The 22,661-nt window shown below is 30.1% G+C and overlaps 1 protein-coding gene and 1 long non-coding RNA gene across 14 annotated transcripts in view; both read left to right on the top strand.

Moving 5' to 3' along the window:
* The window catches only part of LOC107446520 (scavenger receptor class B member 1), a 66,691-nt gene extending 56,228 nt beyond the window's left edge, over window positions 1-10,463 (top strand). For 4 of the 13 annotated variants that reach the window (XM_071180805.1, XM_071180803.1, XM_071180804.1 and 1 more), the window contains exons 12-15: window positions 112-185; window positions 1,412-1,463; window positions 1,776-1,937; window positions 10,229-10,463. In XM_071180805.1, the coding sequence (XP_071036906.1) occupies window positions 112-185; window positions 1,412-1,463; window positions 1,776-1,937; window positions 10,229-10,288 (348 nt within the window). In that variant the 3' untranslated portion in view covers window positions 10,289-10,463. Of the gene's footprint in view, window positions 1-111; window positions 186-1,411; window positions 1,464-1,775; window positions 1,938-4,992; window positions 5,296-10,228 lie in introns of all 13 variants that reach the window. The other 9 variants (XM_071180802.1, XM_016061196.3, XM_016061195.3 and 6 more) reach the window with 4 other exon arrangements.
* A 7,739-nt stretch (window positions 10,464-18,202) lies between these two features.
* Window positions 18,203-22,661, top strand: part of LOC107446523 (uncharacterized) — a 7,058-nt gene continuing 2,599 nt past the window's right edge. Inside the window, exon 1 of the long non-coding RNA XR_001584399.3 lies at window positions 18,203-18,519. This is a non-coding gene — a long non-coding RNA (uncharacterized lncRNA). The remainder of the gene's footprint in view (window positions 18,520-22,661) is intronic.

Genomic DNA, 22,661 nt, shown 5'->3' with positions numbered 1-22,661 from the left:
AAAATATTAAGTGACTTAGTTAGTAACATTGACATCTTTGCCTCGTGTAATACTTTTACTTTAATAATGACTTGTAATGAAACTGAAAATCTTGGAAATATATCTTTTTAGAACACTGGATTTAGTATTGATGCTGCAATAAGATTCCAAATTAATTTAAAAATTCAGAAAATCACAGGAATAGCGTGAGTAGCTTCCTTTTTTATATTCTATTTAAATTCTGTTATTTTACAATACTTTGTTTTAATTTTGCATACTACATTTACAAATTCTTTCGACAAGAGCTGTATTTTTTTATAGTTTGTTTTAAATAGTTTCTGTGTTTGTACTGTTAAAGAAATAATATTATAAAATTAACTACATTTAATATGAGTGTAGTCAGAAAAATATGCTCAACTTTGAATAAATATATATAAAGATATCAGGGATGAAATAAACTTATAGATAAAAGGAAGTCTTTGATTCTATGAAAACAAATATTTATATAATTAGGTAAACAAAAATGTTACTGGAATTAATATTATGATAACTGTTCGAATTATAACTCATTGCAAAATTATATCATTCCACTGATTTTGAGCCTATGTTTGATACAACTGTAACTTTCAAAACAAAATTTATGTGGCTGAATTGTTAATTAAAAAGAAAACAGTAATAAATTAATTATATCACTTCTAATAGTTACCTAGTTCATGAATTTTCATTAAAGAATCTTTCTGCAATGCAATGTGTATGTGTGCTAAAGATATTGATATATAGCTCTCTTGCTTTGTAATATTTCAACATTTTGTACAACAAATATACTTATAAAATTCTTTCTTTAACTGTTGTAATATAAAATACAATTTTAAATAAAAATTCCATTAAATAAATGTACCTTAAAATCTAATTGTACTCATAAAGAAATAAAACATTTGTGAAATGGAACTATAAAAGAACATGTTTTGAGAGAGGCTCTCACTAAAAAAATTTTTTTTACTCTTGTCAGCAAGTGTGTTTCTTAAAAAAAATAATGATAAATTCCCACACTTTTTTTTAGCGTGTTTAAAAGCACTTAGAACATGTGATGTTTGTTAATACGCATTATAAATGGCTATTTCTCTTTTCCTTTTTAAGAGCAAGCAAATTTCTTTTTCAATGGATCCCCAACTTAACATTATCCTTTAGTTATAAAATATTTCATTTTTGCTCCTTCACTTAAACTGGGGAAACATTGACCAAAATTTCACTGTATTAAAAAAAAATAGAGAAAGTTTGCCTGCTTGTTGAAAATTTGTTATGTTTTAATATGTTTTCAGCTTAATAAATTTTTGTTGATGTTGGTGAATATTTCTTTCACCCAACTTTCATCAAATGATTGTATAATTTTACTTTTGTTATTAATCTATATTTTAATGGATATTTATTTCAGTCAAGTTTCAAACGTTCCTGATGTTCTCTTTCCAGTGTTTTGGGCTGAACTGGTGAGTTATGTTTAACTACTAATAATTTCCAAAATTGCATCAGAGTATCAAGCATGCCAATGAGAGCAGTGTTTGACCTCATAAATGTTGTATATTTTCCATCCACCAAAATCCCATCAATTAATGTGATTAAAAATTAAATTTTTATGCTAGAAGATAATTTCATATGTAACAGCTATAAATTAGTACAACTGACTCTCAAAAGAAAAATTTTATTTAGGATGAATTAGGTATATAAAATTATTTTAAAGTAGAATATGTTACACACATTTGTATATTTATAAATATCAAAAGAAAAATTTCTATTTTCAGAGAATCGAATTAACTGAAAACCTAGCTGGTTTGTTTCATACAAAAATAAATCTTCCCAAAACTATAGCATTCTCTTTAATATTTGGAATGATCGGCTTAGGATGCTTTATTTGGATTTGTGCCATGATAGTCATGTGTTGGATGCGAAGTAACAAAGAAAAGGTAAAATTTTTATTTCTTAAAATGTATTGCATAGAAGCTTGAATTTGTGCTATTAATTTTTCTAACTGCTTTAGCTTAAAAAATGTTAGTCATTGCGATTTCAGTTCTGTTTTATTATTATATATACATAAAATATAGAAAGAATTTGCAAAATGCAATAGTGTTAAATCTTTTATCATGTATATTGAAATATTCATGCATTTATTAATTTGTATAAAATTTTGCAAGATTTAAAATTATTGTAAAAGTATTGAAATTTTTTTTAATTCTTCTGCGTGTTTGTTAATTATATTGATTGAAATTTCAATTATATTATTCGAAAGTTTTAAATAATAAACATTTTTATATCTATTGAAAAATGTAACGTAGGAAATTCATTGTAAAAATATTTCTTCAGGATTACTGATTATTTTTTCACAAGTTTTACATAGCAGTTTTTATAGATTATCTACGAATGTATGTTTAAAAAAATAGTTTTGAGAATCACCAAAGGTATTTTGCATCCAGGATGTACAGCAGAAGACCACTAAATTTATTTAGAACTCCAATAATATTAATCGTAAAAAGAAGTATTTCATAAGAAAAAATCCTTGTATAGTTTTAATTATTTAGTGCTCTAACATGTATGTGTACATTGTTTCACGTTGTGTATTGCAATCGGTTACAAATAGTGATTGTTAATGTCTGTATTTATAGTATATTTTTCTTAGTATTGAACTATTGCAAGAATTTTTAATAGTATAACAAAATAATAACTAAAATGGTTAAACCAAAATGTGAAGTATTAACTTTGTTGCATTCTATAAAAAATTTTATCTAAAAGAATTTTTTTTATCCTATTTAGTGCTTTGTAATTCATATAGTTATTACTATTAAATGCATGCTTTTTAAAATTTTATTTTTATAAGCCTTTTTTAATTATGTATGTTTTATTAATTTTAATAATACCAAATATTTTGAACTTCACAAAGTAAGTCATTAATTCAAAAGTGTTTTTGGAATTTCTAAATTTTAAATTTCTAATAAGAGTTTACCAAATATTCTTTAACAAATTTAATCAATAATTTGCAGTATAGAATATTATTTCACATTTTTTAAATTTGTTTTTCGATCTTAATGCCATAGAGTAGTTTAATCTTGTTCTATTTAAGCCTATTAAAAAAAAATTCGATTTGACTAAAAAGTGTTTGGGTGACTCGAGCTCTAAATAGTACCAGCTTAGAATGTGATAAATTACTCTTCAATTGTTTATCAAAATATTAATATACCTTATCTATTTTCTTCACTGAGTGTTATATTTTTAAGTTCATTTTAAATACAAAACTAATTTTTAAGCACATTGCGTTCATAAAAAAACATTTAGACACTCATTATCTGTAAAGTAGATTGTAAGAAATGTGAAATTTAAAACTAATCAATGAAGTAAATTAAAAGAAATAAGAAATTAAAACTAATTTCTCGATCAATAATAACTTAAACTTGACTAAATTTTATGCTCTCAAATCAAGTTTTTCTTGTAATTTCTATGAATTTTCATTTGTTAGATTTTCATTTGAGTATTTAAAAAAATAACTAAACTTACATTTATGAACTCATTTTGAAAAAAGTGGATGATTATTATTTGAAAAGTTGCAGTTTACAACCTGAACTAATTTGGTGACTTTTAAAAGATCATTTTAAGAGATTTTTGAAAATAAATATGTGTATACACTGATGGCCAAAATTGAGATAATTTCACCGTGTTACATCTACAGAAATGTTAAAACTTAATTTCTAATTATGATTCCAGGTATAGTAGTTATTTTTTTCAGACTCTATTGCCTACGAAAATAAATTTTACAATATTCTAAAAGTTTGTTTTTTTTTAAATAATATTCTGAAAATTTCTCTTTTTATTTGAATATGAACTATGATTTCTGAAAATTTTTTCTTGTATTCTGAAAGTTTTCTTCTCTTTCTCTTCATTTGAATTCGTACCATGACTTATAANTTTTTTTTTTTTTTTTTCCTTCCTTCATCTGAAAATGAATTCTGATTTCTGGTAGCTTTTTTCTTATTCACAAGGTATCCGCGCACCTGGAAAGTCATGAATTTCGATATTGAACTAAATTAGTCATGAAATGTCATGATTTTAACTATTTTTGTTTAAAAAAAAAATCATGGAAAGTCATAAATTTAGGTTGCCGAAAAATCTTATTTTTGAACCGGAATTTCCCCCTTCCTGTTTAATGGTGCTCCGAATATCTGAATTAGTATCAAAATTCCCACTCACTGGCATATTTTATTAAAATATAAAATGTTTTTATCTGTTTTTTTAAAAATTAGTGTGTTCTTTCAAAAAAAATGAAAGGAAAAACATCATTTCTAGAGTGAATTATCTTTTAAACTTCTGTCGTTTCAGAATTATAATTATTTTTTTTTTTTATTTTATCAATCTAAAATTTTAGCTGAAGCAAACCAGTCATTTGCAAATTTTTTTTAATTCTAAAATGTGAACAGAAAAAATCAGGAGTATTTCTTTCCTTTCTGATGAATAAGAAAAGTATTTTTAGAATATAATTCTTCAGAAAAAAAGAAAAGAAAAATATTTTCTCAGATATTATTTTTTCAGATATTTTATATCTTCAACTCTTTCTTTACTCTGATTTTTAAGTTTAAAATCAATAAATATGAAGATGCAGAGAATAACAGTTTTGGTTATACCTATCATTTTAATGAATGCTATTATAATGCTTTTTAAATTTATCATTCTGTTTTTGTATGAGAAAATCGTACCTTCGTTAAATCATGAAAAGTTCTAGGAATTAGTTATGAATTTGATAACCAGTAATGTAGCGGATTTCCTGTATTCAATATTCTGATTGTTTTTTTCTTTCTTTCAAACATATAAATAATATTGTATAAGCTTATTTGAATATGAACCTTGATTTCTGAAATTACCTTGATTTTGGGCACCAAAGTATTTTCTTGCCGTATAGTTTTATTCCTTCCGATATCTGTTTATATGTGTATTATTAAACGATGTTAGGAAAAAAATCTATCATTATTCCTTCAGATATCTCCTCCCCCACCTATGGTAAGCAACAGGTAATCGAGACTCCAGACGATACCGAGGGTACTGATATGGTATGTAATCTGGAAGGCCGAAAGTTTCATCGAATATCCTGCTTTCCCCCCTATTAAAGTAATTTTATTTTACTAACTGAGAAATGCACTCGGCAGGTGTTGGTTTCATTGGGACTGAAATCACTCTTCTCTGTGATTCGCTGCTGTTGCCGAATGGAGCTCAAATTCATTGAATATCTCACATTTGGATTTCTTGCCAACCAATCAGAGAACAAAACAAAGTAACCTCTAGGTGTGCAGAATCAAATATATATACACACACTGCACAGAAAAAAAATAACAACTTGCAGGAATGTCAACTGCTTTGGAAATTTTGCAGTTATCTTTTCAAACATACTTTTTTTTTATCACTTTTTTGTGTTTGGAAACTAATTCTTCTTAAATAAATTTAATTCTATAAATTGTTTACCAAATACTCACCTCAAAAGCTATAAAATGCCCTCATAAAAGTTTAATTTAGCACAAAAAAGTGACCAATACTAATTTTGTTTAGTTTTATTAAATTAATAAAAATCTCTTATATTATCTTCCCTTTTTTTTTTTTTTTTTTTTTATTTTTCTTTTTTNTTTTTTTTTTTTTTTTTTTTTTTTTTTTTTACAAACTGTACAGAAAGTAAAAATTAAAAACTTTATTTTGTTTATTACTAATATCACTAAGGTTAATTTTTTTTATAAGAATGTCAATAATGTTCACCTTAATTTTATTTCATTAATTTTTTTAAAAATTAATTGAACAAATTTATCAATAATATGTACAGGTAATATGTAATGACTGACTTTAGTTTATAGTTTCATAATCTTTGTCAGAAATGAAATTTAAAAAAAAGAGCATATGTATATTATGAATCACAGATGAACATTTAAGTGAAGAAGAAGCAGGTGTGCTATTTATTTTTGAAGTAAACAGAAGTGTTTTAAAAGCTATTATTAGAAATACCTCCAAGTTTCAAGACGCAATCAAACTATTTGCGATGTTATCCACATCGCGGTTGATTCAAAAGATTTTAGCTTTTTTTTTTTTTTTTTTTTTTNTTTTTTTTTTTTTTTTTTTTTTTTTTTTTTTTTTTTTTTTTTTTTTTTTTTTTTTTGCTTTAATAATTTGGAATCCTTTATGTCTTGCAATGTTTACTTTCTTATTCTTCATTTTTGATAAGGATTTTAAAAGTGTACATTAAGAGGGTGTTATACCATGCAAAAAAACTATTCATAGCAAATCCTGTTTTACCGACATTAATTAAACTAAACTCAGATGTGCCAAGTAAACCATGAAGTTTCAAATGCTAAAAAACTTTTATTCAAAATGCAAAGAAATTTTTTCTGAATTTCTTCCCTAGTGTTCATGCCTTAGTACCTAGTAATCATGCCTTACTTTGATGCATTTTAATACAGTGAAAACCATTTTTCACCGTTTGAAACTTCTGGAGTCTTAATTGGTTTATTTTCTAAGTTACTTATGCAGGTTAAGCAGAATTTGCCATTCTCTCACATGATAACAACCTCTTAAGAACAGTTATTTTCAAGAGCCCTGTACATATTTCTTACTTATAATTCTTATATCTAATTCATTAGACAGAAAAAGAAAAATATTGCAAGTATTCATATTTTAAAAATTTTTAAAAAAAATAGAGAGTATACTTACTTTTTTTGAAAAGAGAAATATGCTCTTAAAATAACGTATTTTATATCGCACAATTATTTAAATCTTAATATAAATTAAACATTGATTTCTAAAAAAATTCTCTATTTTATTCTTACTTTTATTGAAGATTTTTAATTGATACAACAAAACTTAAGGAAATTTTGATTTTTAACTGCAAATGAATACCTATGAAGTTTTTGACATCACTGTATGAATTACTAATGAGCTTGCTTTTACTAATTATGAAATCAACTAATCATTTCTGCACATAATTGAAGCAATTTGTGTGTTATGAAAAGCACCTAGCATGATAGATGTTGATGTACTAATATGGATTGCTTGTATATTAACTTGTTTAGCGCCTACCTAACAGCTGCTATTAACGAAATCTGTTTTTCTTTTAATTGTATTTACTTTTTTGTTTAATATTTTTGTTTTTATTTTTAGCATGTGTTTTAAGATAAAATAGGAAACATTAGGTGTTTTGTATTCACCACCCTTAATGTATTTTTTTTATCGAATTTTTGTCAAGAGTAAAGTTTAAGAAGTTCATAACTCTCTAAAGTAATATTTAAACAAGGAAAAATCGCGAACGCTATTGACATCTAACTTACTGTTGAGGAGGCAGTAGTGATAATATCAAAGATTATTAGATTATTAAAAATACCTCCGAATTTCATCATGCAATCAAACTGGTTTTGATGTTTTCATAGGCATGTTTTTTTTTTTTTTTTTACTATTAATTTGCGTAGAACTGTAAATCTCAAGGTTTTGATTTGGAGACTTCCATTAATTAAAAACTTTGTATTGTTCACAAAATTAATATTTAAATTATTGGAACATTTATTCCTTTATCATCCCAGTTCCTCTTTTTTTCCGGAAGTTTGTGCTATTGTGAGGCTTTTGCATAAATTTCATGTATTATGCATGATTTGTTGCCTGAAAAATTTTATTTTCCTAGTAAATTTTAACTATTTCTATACATTGTGCAACTATAACTCTTAAGACCCATTCAGCCATGTCCATTATGGTTTACAATATTTGATGCAATTTTATTTCATAACAAAGTAATTTTTTTTTCCTGTTTGCATGCCTTTAAAAACGATTGATTATGTACATGAAAACATAAGTTGCTTCTCGTTTGTAAGCATTTTCAATTACAAAGAAAAGTCATGAAAGAAAGTAAGAAATTAGATTCAAGTTATGCTTCAGGACAAAAATCTGAAGTTACACTGTATAAAAGTATCATCCAATACGCTAAAAATTGAAATTCTGTTTATGTAAGAATTAGAAATAATGAAAAAGATATGTTTATTTAATTTAATTATCTTTAAAAAAAATTATTTTATTATACACCTTTTAACCTACGTATTTCTTTAAAACAAATCTATTTTTAACCTTTAAGCCTAGAGCAGGGCTGGGTAAACTACGGCCCGCGGGCCAACTGTGGCTCGCCGGAAGGTTTTAAACGGCTCGCGGATAGAATTTTAACTTGCCGATCCGTCGCAAATATACATTATACATATTCGTCTACTTTGTTTAAAGCTAGCTTTTTTTTTCCTTTTTCAATAAATTCAGATGACCTTTTTGCTTTCTCTATTTTCGTTTTACAAAACATAAATTGATGGAAATAGCTTCAGACAGCTTTTCAATTAGTAACTTTTTGAAAGCAGATGTTCTTCATAGAATAGCTGTAGAATGGCGCCAACAAGCGTTTGTCTTTCTCAAGGAGCAGACAATACGGAATCTAATGTAGGTGAATTGTGCTTCACGTGTGGCAGACAGAGCATTTTAAGCTCTAACGAACGAATTTTTCATTTTTCTGTGAATTATCTTCAAAAATTATTTTTTTTCTTGTTTGTAAAATTTTAATTGATTTATATCAGCATTGATGATGTCATTCCAAAATGCAAACTAAATTTTATGTAACATGTAAGGATTTTTTACAAATGAAGATTAAAAAATTAACAAAATGCAGTATAATGCATACAGTTGCAACTGTAGTTACTATTAACTAAACACAATAATGCTGTTCATTTACAATATTATGATAACTTTTGTGTTTTTCTTGAAGTCAAGATGCTTCTTTTTCGGGTTTTTCGTTTATGGTCCATATCACTGTCTCTTTTTAAACACCAACAGTAATCGGCCATCATGTTAACATCCCACCGTCCTTGATATCTGCGTTCCATCTCCTTTATATCCTGGTGGAATCTTTCACCTTGCTCGTTACTCATTTTTCCTAAATTGTCTGGGAGGTATTCCAAATGTGATTGAAGGAAGTGAATTTTAATGCTCATATTGCACCCCAAAAGATGATAAGTACGTAATAACTCAGTCACAAGTTCTTTGTAATTTTCCTGTCTCATTTCTCGAGGTTAAATTCAATACCCTCAGTAAATAAGGAAAAGCTTAAGAGTTACGAAGATTGCTTGAAAAAACTCCATTTTGAGTTTGAACGCAGATTTCAAGATTTCAGTGCTATTAAAACAGAGTTAGATATTTTTACCATGCCTTTCAACGTAAATTGTGAAACAGTGAGGTCGGATCTGCAGCTTGAATTAATTGAGTTGCAATCTAACAATCATCTGAAGCAGTTGTTTCTAAATGTGCCAATGTGTGAGTTTTACAAATCATTACCGAAAGCTAGTTTCCCAAATTTAATATCGCATGCCCAGAAAATCAGTGCTATTTTTGCTTCATCTTATATATGTGAACAAGCGTTTTCAATTATGAACCTTAGAAAAAATCATTTCAGAATTAGACTAACTGACAAACATTTATCCTCCTTCCTTAAAATAAGTACATCTCACTTCGAACCTCAATGTAAGGAACTTTTAAAAATGAAATCGCAATTTCATTCATCTCATTAAAAATTTAAATTGCATCGTTTTTTTTTTGTTTTTTTTTAATTTTATTTTTTTTATTTTAGAAATATTTAATTGGCCCACCAAACTTTTTTTTTTTTGATTTTTGGCCCACGGCCAGAAAAATTTGCCTATCCCTGGCCTAGAGTATTGGAAAATTATTAACTTCATTAAACGAAAAAGAAAAAAAATGGGCAGGCCACGTTATCAGAATGGATGAAGACTGTACCACAAAAAGAGTTTTTAATGCCAAACCAATTGGCACACGAAAAAGAGGCAGGCCGAATTAGAGATGAATAGATGGCATAGAAAAATACCTTTTGGTCTTAAAACTAGAAAACGCTAGCAGGAAAAAGGTTATCCTGGAAAAATCTTAAGAAGGCTAAGGCCCACCCTCGGCTGTCGAACCATTATTGGTGATAATAATTCGAAAAATAACTGTCCATAATTAATTTTCAAACAGTACAGAACATAAATGTCAATTTTGGCAATAATTGGAGAAAAAAAGATCAAGGTTTATAAAATGTACTGTTTTAATTTGATAGTCCTTTATAAGCTTTTTTTTCTTCTTAATGTCTATACTTTGGTAATAATTCACCAATTCACTATTTTTTCACTTTTGTCAAGTTGTTTTTAAATGAAATATATTTTATTTGCAGTATACAACTATCATTGTTGAGGTTCCTGCATCTCCAACTGAAAGAACTCCACTACTGTGAAATTTTAATATTTGCATTTAATTTACAAACTGTTCAACAATTGCTTTTATCATCTTCCTGACAATTATTCTAATATTGAATTCATTTGTAAAATAAAAAGTCATACAATCCTCATTTTATACAATGTGTAAATTTTATTTGTTAATAAAAGACACATATCTTGTGTTCTTTAAAACTAGCGTCTTTTCTTTTTTTACATTAAGTTTAAACAACAACAAAAAACAATTCAGTTATTTTGAATACCCATGGCAGAATCGTGGCGACATAGTAGCAGAACAATACCGAATTTTTGCAGAAAGATTTTTCCTTTGTGAAGTAAAACATTTTGGTTTTCTTTTCTGCAGAAATTTTCGTAAGATTTTATCTTTTCTTTAGAATTATATTCAAAAGATGCCTTACCGCATCTGAGTGGGGGGGGGGATTTAGTTTTCTTTTCTGCTGAATTCTACTTTTTTATGCATTTATTACTGATGATTTTCACATAGTTTTTAAAATCCAATATTTTTAATACGATATTACTTATTACAACAACTAAATCTCACAATGAAAACACGCATTTATTAACCCCTTTTTGAAGAGTCAAATTCGCGTGATTTCGCCGTTGGATCTTTTATTTCGGCAGCTATAGCTACGGATTTCACAATTTTTTTTTATTATTATTTTTTAATGTGATATGCGAAAAAAGAAATAGTGACTTTTTTCTCCCAACAAAATGCGAGAATATTGCCCATAATATTAGAATAAAATAAAAAGCATTTCAATTAAAAAAAAAATTTCTTTTTTGAAGTTGACGTTTTTGTTATTTTAAATTAGTAACGTGTGTTTGTTATTATTAAAAGTATCTAGCAGAAAGCCCGAAAGAGAAGTATAATATTTACCCTCAAAACCACTAATGTCTATTATCTATGCTAGTTTTAATCTTCCACAGCAACATGATGTGTTGTATACATTTATTTTATGTTGCAGAATCCTACTCAAAATAAATTTAAAAATTCGCACTCAGTAATGAGAATGAAAGAAAACAATTATTGAAAGCAAAACCTAAAAAAATGAACTCATTTGATTGTATAAGCATACAGAGGAGTTTAAAGGCAATTATTAAAAACACTTTAGAGTTTAATCATGCAATCAAACTGATTTTAATGATTTCAGGCCTAGTTCATCACAATTTGATGTTTTTGTTTTTCCTCACTTAAACATTTGTTTGCCATTCTTAATGTGTGTTCTTCTCACTTGAGAAGAGTTGCAAGTTTAATGAAACAATATTATCCATTTTGTGGAACCCTGTTATCCTTGCACATATAATGTTATATTAATTATTAGTGGCTTCAATAATACTTTTTTATGTCCCTTTCCCTGAAAAGCACAACCATTAATCGGTAAAACTCTGAAGAAATGCCAATTATTACGATTTCTTAAGTCAAAATAATTGCTAAAAGCCTGAAGAGTGTGCCATCAAAGGTTCCTTATGCCAACCATCTAAGTTTGTTTACTTTAGGAAAAATTAATATTTTCGTGTCAATGATAACTCGAAAAAATCTGAATATATATTCCTGCTTTTCCAAAAAAGAACATGGAAAACCTTTACGGGAGAATTTCTGACAGCTATGGGTCACTTTTGAAGATTTTGAGCTAAGATTGTCATGCAACTTTTAAAAGGAAAAAAAATTGTAAAGACAATATGTAGTATTGCTTATTTTTGGATCATTTATATTTCTAAAAATTGTTTTTGCCTAATGAATTTTGTAACTGAATTAAATTTTTGTATGTTTAATATGAAAATTTTATCATGAACCCGACGACTTCTCACATATAACCAAACCAGTCTCGTATCTATACCTGAACAGCTGCTTCCAAAAGATAGCGCTGATCACTAAAAGTTCGTAAGCAATGCTGTTTCATTCCAACTCTCTTTCGTGAAGCTTTTTGCTTTAGAAGATACTTTTTGAAATCTTTGGGATTTTAGCTGTCAGAGTATTTTGCAAAAGGCCGAAGTAATCGGCAGCCCTGTCACTAACTACAGCTTCGACTACTAACTTTAGCTTCATCGGAACTTGTGATAATATGCTCTTTTGTAAAACGCATATTTTAGATTATTTTATAAAATTTTTGTTGTTGAAGAAATTAGCTCCGATTACAAAATATAATTAACACTTAACTACAAGACCGATTCTGTAAGAAGAGTTGTTGAATCCATATTTAAGATAATACCTTTTCAAACAGGCAGATAGAATTTAGAAGAATTTTAACAAATAAAAAATATTTTAAACCTGTTGAAAAACTGGCTTTATGGATCGTGAACATATTTAAATAAAAAATGTGTATGCGTATTAATTTGCAATTATGCTTTTTTAAATGCAAATTTAGTATACAAAACTTGACCCTTGATAATTCTCCCTAAACTTCATTAGAATTTTTTAAACCTTCCCCGATGACTAAATACAGTAGTGCACGGGCAAGAAAAAAAAATTAAAAAACGGATTACCCTGAATAGCTTTTAATTAGATCTTAACTTTCTAGGACCTATCTTAATGGTTCGAAGGGGTGCTAATTAATTAGTGCAAGCGATATTTTAAGTTACGAAATCAGAAAATTAACGTACTTTCTCTGAGAAAGCAGATAAAGTACGTAATTCTCTGATTGCCCTTTTTTTCCGACCGATTTGGATTCCTGACCCCCAAAATAGAGGAGTTGCCGCAATCTAGGAAAGTGATCCATAATAATTCTTAACTCTTCCACTTAATAATTATTAAGTATAATTAATTAATAATTATTAACTTCCTAATTAATAATTCTTCCACTCTTAAAGTTAATTTTATTATTTGCTTCTTCCGGCATATCTCGGGAACATTTGAGCAAAGTGAAAAATGTTTGCTCCCAATTATAAAATCAATTTATCTATGCAAAAAAAAAATGACTTTTAGTAAATATTTATTATTTTATTCAATGATAATCGAAAAATTCATTATTCTATTTAATAACAGTCAAAAAATTGATTTGTAAGGTGTACAATTTTTTTACATCATTTTTAAAAACGTAATTTTACATGACAAAATTTGAGCGAAATCAGTTGTTGTTGTAGTTAATTTACGTCGCACTAGAGCTGCACAATGGGCTATTGGCGACGGTCTGGGAAACATCCCTGAGGATGATCCGAAGACAAGCCATCACAATTTTGATCCTCTGCAGAGGGGATGGCACCCCTGCTTCGGTAGCCCAACGACCTGCACGCGAAGTCGAGCACTTTACGGTAGAACAGTTTAACGAGGACCAATACCGCACACCCTCTGTCCCTACACAGACTGATCCAAGTGGTCACCCACCCGCACACTGACTGCAACCAGTGATGCTTGACTTCGGTGATCTGCTGGGAACCGTGTCTTAACGATCAGTCCACTGCGGGACGCGAAATCAGTTGAATAGTTCCTGAGAATTTTAATAAGGTCATCTTTGGATAAACGAATTTTATAATTGAGTGTCAACATTTTTCAGTTCGCTTAAGAGGACGCCATACGACGGGGGAAACTTTTCGTTTTAAATTCTCTTTCACTTCCATAACGAATTTGATGAAAACTTGAGTTCAGACAAACCTAGAGTAAGCCATGAAATTTCAAATACTGAAAATAAAATTTAAAATATCCAAATGAAAATAAATTATGCGGAGATAACTTTTAGGCACACGCAATAGAGAAGTTCACTTCCAATAATTTGTTTCCATTTTGATATTTTATCCATGACTATTACTTCTAGGTTTGACGGAACTCACTTTTTCTTTGGTTAATAGAGGTGGAAGTAGATTTGCGGTTAAAAGTTTGCTGTAGTATGGCATCCTGTTAAAATATGGGGTCCAAACTTTGGATCACTCTCCTGACCAAACTATGGGGGTCGGGAGTCCGAATCCGTCGAAAAAATGGTATGTTCAGTTGTAGTGGCTCAGGGGGTAGAGCGTTCACCTTCCAATGAAATGAACCGGGTTCGAATCTCAGCGATGGCTGATCGATTAGAATTCCATACCTGGCTCGCACCGACCACAGTGCTGACATAAAATATCCTCAGTGGTAGACGGATCCTCTTGTGGTTTTCCTCTTTATGTAAGGCAGATGCGGGTTAGTTCCATCAAAAAGTGCTCCACGAAGGAAAATTTCTCAGTGTTATAAACAAGAAGCACACGCGAGTTTAATTACAGAACAAAAACTGGTATTGCTCTTGAACCATAATCTTATGCACCAATATTAATAAATGATCCCATTACTTTTAAGTGTAGTAAATTGAATATCTCATTTAACTGCTATGCCATGAGAACTGGTTACAGAAGTCAAAATCCATAGTCCCAAAGATACAGTGAAGGTATTCAGCCAATTCGAGAAAAAAAATTTGATTTTTTTTAAACCGTAGTTTGAGACTATGGTTATCCCAGTCTATCTAAGAATTCCAACACTATCCCATAATGGCTTGATGGGCAGAAATGATTGAGAAAGAAAGTACTGCGGAAACTAAGCATAGATGTCATGTGTACCTGGCCAAAGGTACACTGGTACCTAAAAAGATGGAGCTAAAATTGTGCTGATTTTCTCCATGATCTGTATACCCGAAGGCAAACAGCTGATACGCAGTCCGACGATATTCCAACCTGATTTCTGATGCAGAATGTTGTTGTAGTTCATTTACGTCGCACTAGAGCTGCACAATGGGCTATTGGCGACGGTCTGGGAAACATCCCTGAGGATGATCCGAAGACATGCCATCACAATTTTGATCCTCTGCAGAGGGGATGGCACCCCTGCTTCGGTAGCCCAACGACCTGCACGCGAAGTCGAGCACTTTACGGTAGAACAGTTTAACGAGGACCCATATCGCGCATCCTCGGTCCCTACGCAGACTGATCCAAGTGGGTGACCCACCCGCACACTGACCGCAGACAGTGATGCTTGACTTCGGTGATCTGCTGGGAACCGTGTCTTAACGATCAGTCCACTGCGGGACCTGATGTAGAATGGAGAAGAGATCTAATGATCTCAACTACTTCAGAATCGTTGAACAGTGACTTCAGATCTTTTAAAGTCCGTGTAAGTCTTGCAGAACGGGGGGGATTATGCTTTCTCCTCGGTAACTTCTTCCTGAATTCATATCCAGTGAAATTGGCAGCGGTTGCAGCAAAGCTCTTCACTGGTCCTTGCTGCAAATGTAGAAGGTTGGGGCGTTCGGCGCATCGTGATTCGTGGTTGCGCTGAACAGCTGACACCAGAAACATTACATTTGCCGGTGACCATCCCTGCAGCGGTGATATTGTTGATGTCTCAGATTTTCCAAGATGACTAGGAAAATAGGCACGTAGGATGGAGTTTCGTGAGATTGGCCGATCCTTCTCCAGAATGGGACTAATTTTATGCAGTCAAATCCTTTCCATTGCAAGATATCTCCCAGATCTTCCGTCTTGAAGTCAAAATTATACCCCTTAAAAATAACTTTAAACTTTTTGGGAGCTCTGGAGCAGACTCGACCGTGTCGGGGTAGTCTGAGTTATTTGAGAATTCGTTGGTAGATTAGGAAGAGCAGGCTGCGAATCAATGACGCAGATTCAGTGATGGCTTTTTAGATTTTTACTTCCTCTTCTCGGTTGAGGAATCAGCTGTTCAGAAATCTCAGAGATGTCATTCTGGCTTAGAAGGATCAACGCTGAGTGTGTGTTCTCGATGAACCTTAGACGAGAGGTGGAATTCCTCTATTTCCCTCAGGTCCCGCAGTGGATTGTTCGCAAAAACACGACTCCCAGCAGATCACCGAAGTCAAGCATCACTGTCTGCGGTCAGTGTGCGGGTGGGTGACCACTTGGATGTGTCTACGTAGCGACAGTGGGTGTGCGGTATTGGTCCCCGTTAAACTGTTCAACCGTTAAAATCGACTTTTTCAGCAGTTTAAAGTTGATACGTCGCTTTTAAATCAGATTAGGATTGTCAAAATATGGGCAACTAAACGCCCATAATTTTGAGAATCCAAATCCGTCGAAATAAAAGCCAAATTTATTTAGAAAAGTGCTTTTTTTTGTTGTCTGAACTTAAGCCAACCTATTTAAGGTTATGTTACCGAATCAACTGCATTGAGCATCCTAGAATGTGAACATCTGGTCATCAGATCAAAAGTAATAAGTGTGGTTATAGTAGTTTTTCCCATCAAAATAAGGATTAAATGCATCCAGAATCATTTCACATGATTCGGCGGTTGCTCGAGACCGATTCAATAGGATAATCGAAATTTGACACAATCACTCGGTTTTCATCCTTTTCACAGTATCTACATTTCCCAGTATTGATGCAATTTTTATAGGCATCAACTATACTAATATAATACCTATATTTGTACATTTATTACCGATTAAAACAGCATCAATCACCATAATACCGGTAGCAGGGGTGAGTGGACATCTTGAATAACTTTCTTATTTATACTACAAATCTTCTCTGCGAGATATCATAAATTGTCAACACTGATGTACACTTCAATGTGTAGTCGCATATATGTGCACAGGGACCGATCAAGACAAACTCAGGCCCAAGGCCCACCAAATTTTCTGGGCCCATTACAAAATATTTTGAAATTAAATTACTGAAGAGTATAGTCCTAATAATGAAAAAGAATCTATTGAACTGCATGATTCAAGAGAAACATTCTAAGAAATTTTGAAAGCTGACAATTGAAGATTATTTTTCAAAGATAAAGTTTACGTATCTATAAATTACAGCAAAATATAAAACAACAAAACAATGTTATGTCAAAATAAAAATAGTTTGGTGACCACAAACAATTAAAATCAGTGATTTTTGCTCAAGCTCACTGATTAGCTGAATCGTTTTTTATTGTAAGCTGTATTTATTTTTAATTTAGTACTTAAAGCAACACACAGCTAGCCGGTATGTGCATACGGGGAATACTTAAGTAAGAAATTTGTAAAGGAAAACTTTTACGGTGCAAAAGTAATTTTCGCAAATTTTCTTTTTACTGTTTTATTTACATACGTTATTTTCGGAATTTCAACTGAAGGTGTTAATATGATGCTGTCTTTTTACCTATATTAAGATAAACTGTTGCTCTGTATAATTTCTATTATCCAGATTAGGCGTAAACAAACATCGTGGGCAGAGCCTGACTAAAGCAGGGGCAGTTGCCCCGGGATCCACATCAGAGGAGGCCCCAAATCGAATAAAAATTTTATTTTACATTTCCTTCTTTAATGAGCTTTATTTAAACAAAATATCAGCAAACAAAACAGCTCTAAGCCGATCGTATCTGACTAAAAGTTGTTGAACTTTCCGAGTGCCGTATTTCATACTTTAACGATCAAGTAATCGTTATTCTATAGATAACCTAATTAAATTGTAGAATTCATTAATTTTATGTACTTTAACTGACTGGTCTAGTTATTTCATGAAATACCTAGTTATTCTATGAAATAACGGGTTTCACACAAGAAATGAATATTTTTTCTTTTCTTCTCTTTTTCTGCAGAGTCTTTTCAGAGTCATAGAGTCTTTTTCTGCATTGACGTACTTAACAATTTTTTAAAAAATGATGGAGAAAAGGTGAGCTGTTGTCCATTTAACTTAAGTCGCCAATTTTCTTTTTTGACTCGCCACATGGCGAGTGATTATTTTTAGATCTAGATTTAAAGATATAATTATATATAGCGATATTTTATTTAGCCTTGCGTATGTCATGTAAATGTAAAATATTTTGTAACGTAAATATTTTCCATTTTCTTATCACTATTAGAAGATGTAATGTTTGTATTGTATATTATAAACATTTGGGGTGATGCAACTCAGTTATTATTATTTTTTTTTTAATCATCAGTCATTGAAAAGAAAGATAACGAAACAGGATGATGTTGCAATTAAATCCTTCCTTTATCACGTTTACATTAAGAGTAGAGGAGGGGAAAGAGAGATTAATGCCGCTAGATTATAGAATAATTTAATCTGATTGGTGCAAAGCTCGATTTTCCAACCAATGGAAATGACTTTTGCACACATTTCCTCTGAATTTTTTAGCTTTTTCACCTTTCTGCACACGTCCCACCTCAGAGGACGAGTGCAATTTTGCAGACGGAGGGGACGATGAATGCAAAATATTGAATATAAGACATGACAGGACTATGCAAAATTATGAATTGTAGTTTTGAGTAAGCGAGTTTATTATCTCATCAAAAATCTTTCTTTCTTTAGTTCTTCCTTTTGGTAAGTAACAAATTATTTTGTTTTGCTATTAAATTGTAGGTAATTTTCGCATAAAATTTTTTTTTGATTTTAAGAAAAATTCTTTTTATTTTTATTTCCACAATTTAACTGTACGTAAAGCAACTTTAAAAACTGGTTCAACTTTTTTTTATTTAATAGGGCAGCGTTCATTTTAAGTTTTCTGAAACTAGTTCGCCTTTTTTTCTGTATTTTATTCGATTCATTTATCTCTTTTCTTTTTTTGTTTTCGAATCAGATATAGTTTATACCACCTTTTATTACCATTACGTATAGTTGTTTAACTTTTCGCATTATAACAGCACATAACCAAAGACAGGATTGACCTTAATTTTATTACCTTTAATCACAGTTATTTAAGCCCCGCTATAGTAAACTTTCAAGGGACCGAAATTTTGGTTCACTATAACCGGGACTTCACTATTACCGTCCCCCAAACAATTTTAACTCCAAACTCTTCCCTTTTATTACACATTATTTAAATAAATGACCCATAAAATGAAATGACTGAAAAATAATACATAGTAACAAAAAATGCGTTAACTTTTATTTTTTTATTACTCTTCGTCTTGCGTACAAAAAAATTTAGTAATCTTTCCTCAACATCAGATATGGAAACACTTCCCGACTCTCCGATAATTTTTTCAGAATTTCTGATATTCCGATTTTTAAACTTGTCTAACCAGCTGTTCGAGCACATAAAAGTAGTCTCACCAAATCGTTTAGCATATACATTAGACTTGCTAGGCTTTGACTCGAAGCATTTGTCCAGATACGGGAAGATTGCAGTTTATTTGAAAGCTGAACCAATTCAATAATGAAGCAAACAAGAAAAATGCTACATTCCATTCTATAGATGAGGTTTTAAAAATCGGTATATGTTTTTATTTTGAAGTAGAAATTTCAAAATTATTTACAAAAAAAAAAAAAAAAAAAAAAAAAAAGGAAATCTGTCGAAGACAGAAAAAAGTTCACAATATCTAACTTCCTCTCTTTTTTGGTTCACTATATCCACAAAAAATAACATTATAAACATATAGCAAGGCACGGAAGTGAACAGTTCGTTCACTATATCCGTGAGTTCACTATAAACCGTGTTCAGTATAGCGGGGTTTGACTGTAGTTCCGAATGGGAGAAAAGAAAGGATTGCTTTTATATTTTTATTATGTTTACGCATTAAAGTCGCACATAGGCAAAGAAAGGATTGGCAAAAGCAAAGGCCCCTAACACACTCTCACAGTCACTAAAAAAAAAAAAATATGACCATGAAATTTATCAAAGTAAGAAAAAAAAAGAGAAAAAACATATTTCAAGAATTATTTACGAGTTTTGTTTATTTTCATTTGATTGTTATAGAGTCGGCTAGAAGTTTTAATTCTGATCAAAAATATATAAAAATGAAATAAGATGCTTAAAACAATATGTAAAAAAACATTGTGCAAATTTTTTGAACACTATTTGTTCGAAGTAGTATTATAAATTTATATCCATCAATTTTTATTTTATTTACAATTTTTTTTTAATGAGATTGTTCAAGACGATGATCGATTTTGTCTTTCCTTTTGAAACTATAAACACATCTAAATATTCCTTTTTCAAAATATTCCAAGACCAGCATCTGTTATTTTGAAACTAATATTTTTTAAAATATTTTTAATAGCGTTTAATTTTAAAAAAAAGTAAAAAAACAGCTGTTACGACCCCCCCTGTTTAATTACAATTTCTTTTAAGTTAAAACAGCTGTTTTTATTTAAAAGAAATCTGTAAAAATATTTTCTTAAAAAAATTAAATGAATTAAACTTAATTATTTTTAATTAATGGGTAAAAATGATAAGTTTTAATATTGTTTTATGTATTACAGAATATTTATATTGTGTATTTCTCCACATTTTTCTTCTTTATTTTATTTATTTATTATTATTATTATTATTTTTTACATAGAACAAAATTCAATTGTCTCAAACAAGATATTTCATAAAACTGTCCAAAAAGTAACTTGATTCTAATATCTTTCCATTCTTGTGATTTTTCATTGTAATTACTTTGGCCAAGGTAATTACAAACTCCGAAAAAAAAGAGAATGAAACCAATTTTTATTTTTACGCAGATAATTGTTCTGTAAAAGCATACAATTTTTTTTAATATTTTTTAATTATTGGAAGCTCCATGTCTTCTGAATTGGTTTTCATATTACAAGGTTACGAAAAAAAACTAAGCAATATTTGAACTACAGTCAAACCCCGCTATAGTGAACCTTCAAGGGACCGAAATTTCGGTTCACTATAACCGGGAGTTCACTATATCCGTCACGCAGGCAATTTCACTAATGGTTCCCAAACTCCTCCCTTTTATTACATTATATTCATATAAATGACTGAAAAATATTATGTAGTAGCAAAAAATGTGTTATTTTTCATCACTCTTCGTCTTGCGTACAAATAAAAATTAGTAATCTTTAGCTGATGAGCAATCCTCAACATCAGATATGGAAACACTTCCCGACTCTCAGATAATTTTTCCTGAATTTCTGTTATTCCGCTTTTTAAACCTGTCTAACCTGCCATTCGAGCACATAAAAGTAGTTTCTATAGATGGTTTTAAAAATCGGTATATGAATTTATTTTGAAGTAGAAACTTCAAAATTATTACAAAGAAAATGGGGGGGAGGGGAATCAGTCGAAGACTGAAAAAAGTTCATTATATCCAACTTCCTCCCTTTTTTTTGTTCACTATATCCACTAAAAATAACATTCGTGTATAGCAAGGCACGGGACCGAGCATTTCGTTCACTATATCCGGGAGTTCACTATAAGCCGTGTTCACTATAGCGGGGTTTGACTGTATTTATTACTTTTATAACAGAGAGTGGATAATTAGTGTTTATGGAGTATTATTATTGTTATTGCAGTGGATTATTATTGTTTTATGAACATATTCCTCTCTTACCACAAAAACGCCTTTAATTTAATTTTTAAAAACTTCTAAACTGAATTTTCAAGTTCTGAAAGTGCGAAATTTCTGTTATTTAATTTCGAACAATTTTAATAATCTGAAACAATATTTTATTTTGAATGATCTGACGTACGTGAATATTTATGTAAAATGCTTTATAAAACATCTAATTTCAAGAATTAATAAATAAATAAAATCTCCTTTAATGAAAAAGCTGTTAATTTAGCTGCCAATTTTTCTGCTTTTTGGCACTTGACAAACTTGATAGTTTTTGCATTAATAATAAAATGCATGTTTTAATATTTGATTCCTGGTAAAGATTGATTTTCGTTTTTGATTGTTCAACATAAGGCTCCTATACTATCAATTCTAATTCAGGGGCTCTAGTTCAACAGCATTGAAGTTTTTAGTTATTTACGTAATTCAGTTATTATCTATATTATATTTCTCTTACACGGCACCAAAAAAAAGCCTCATTACAACTCCCCGAATAAAACGTTAGAAAATCGACCAATGATTGCTGCTAAAAATGTCACATGCCAAATCTAGTTGAGGTGGCTCAACATATGAACTTTTAGAAACGGAAACAATAACCAGAGTGAGCATTATCAGATTGTTCAATTCAGCTGCGGCAATCTCATACTATTAAGCTAGGCAGAAGTGAGTAGTAGATCTCTATTTTAGTATTTTGTCGAAAGCGCTTTTCTGAAGTACTTTGTACAACTAAATAAGATTCTTTTCACAACACTTAAATTTCTACTTTATTTTCTTCATTTATAGAGAAAACAGTCGGCAAAGAATTTTCGCTAATTTTTTAACAATTCGCAAAAAAACATTTCGCTAAAAAAAGAACGAATTCTAAAAGAAATAAAAATAAACAACTTAAAAAATAAAAATGCTGTTGCCAGCAATAGAATATTTTGAAAGTTAATTGGGTATAATATGAAAAAAACACAACTACTTCGATTTAGTAGGAACAACATATGACGCAATGCTAAGCGAATGGCATTTAGTTGTTTTTATTTAGTTATTGTTATTAGTAGTTGTTGTTATTTGTTTTAGTTGTTGTTGTTTATTTAGTTGTATTTAGTTTCAATAACGACCCCCAGGAATGCAATAAAATCTGGCGAGCAGCTATTTAAACGATCGAACACCCTCAATTTATAGAAG

This window comes from Parasteatoda tepidariorum, chromosome 5 (genome assembly GCF_043381705.1).
Source record: "Parasteatoda tepidariorum isolate YZ-2023 chromosome 5, CAS_Ptep_4.0, whole genome shotgun sequence".
Lineage (NCBI taxonomy): Eukaryota > Metazoa > Arthropoda > Arachnida > Araneae > Theridiidae > Parasteatoda > Parasteatoda tepidariorum.
Note: the sequence above shows the minus strand (reverse complement) of the source record. Positions and strands in the feature narration are given on the sequence as shown.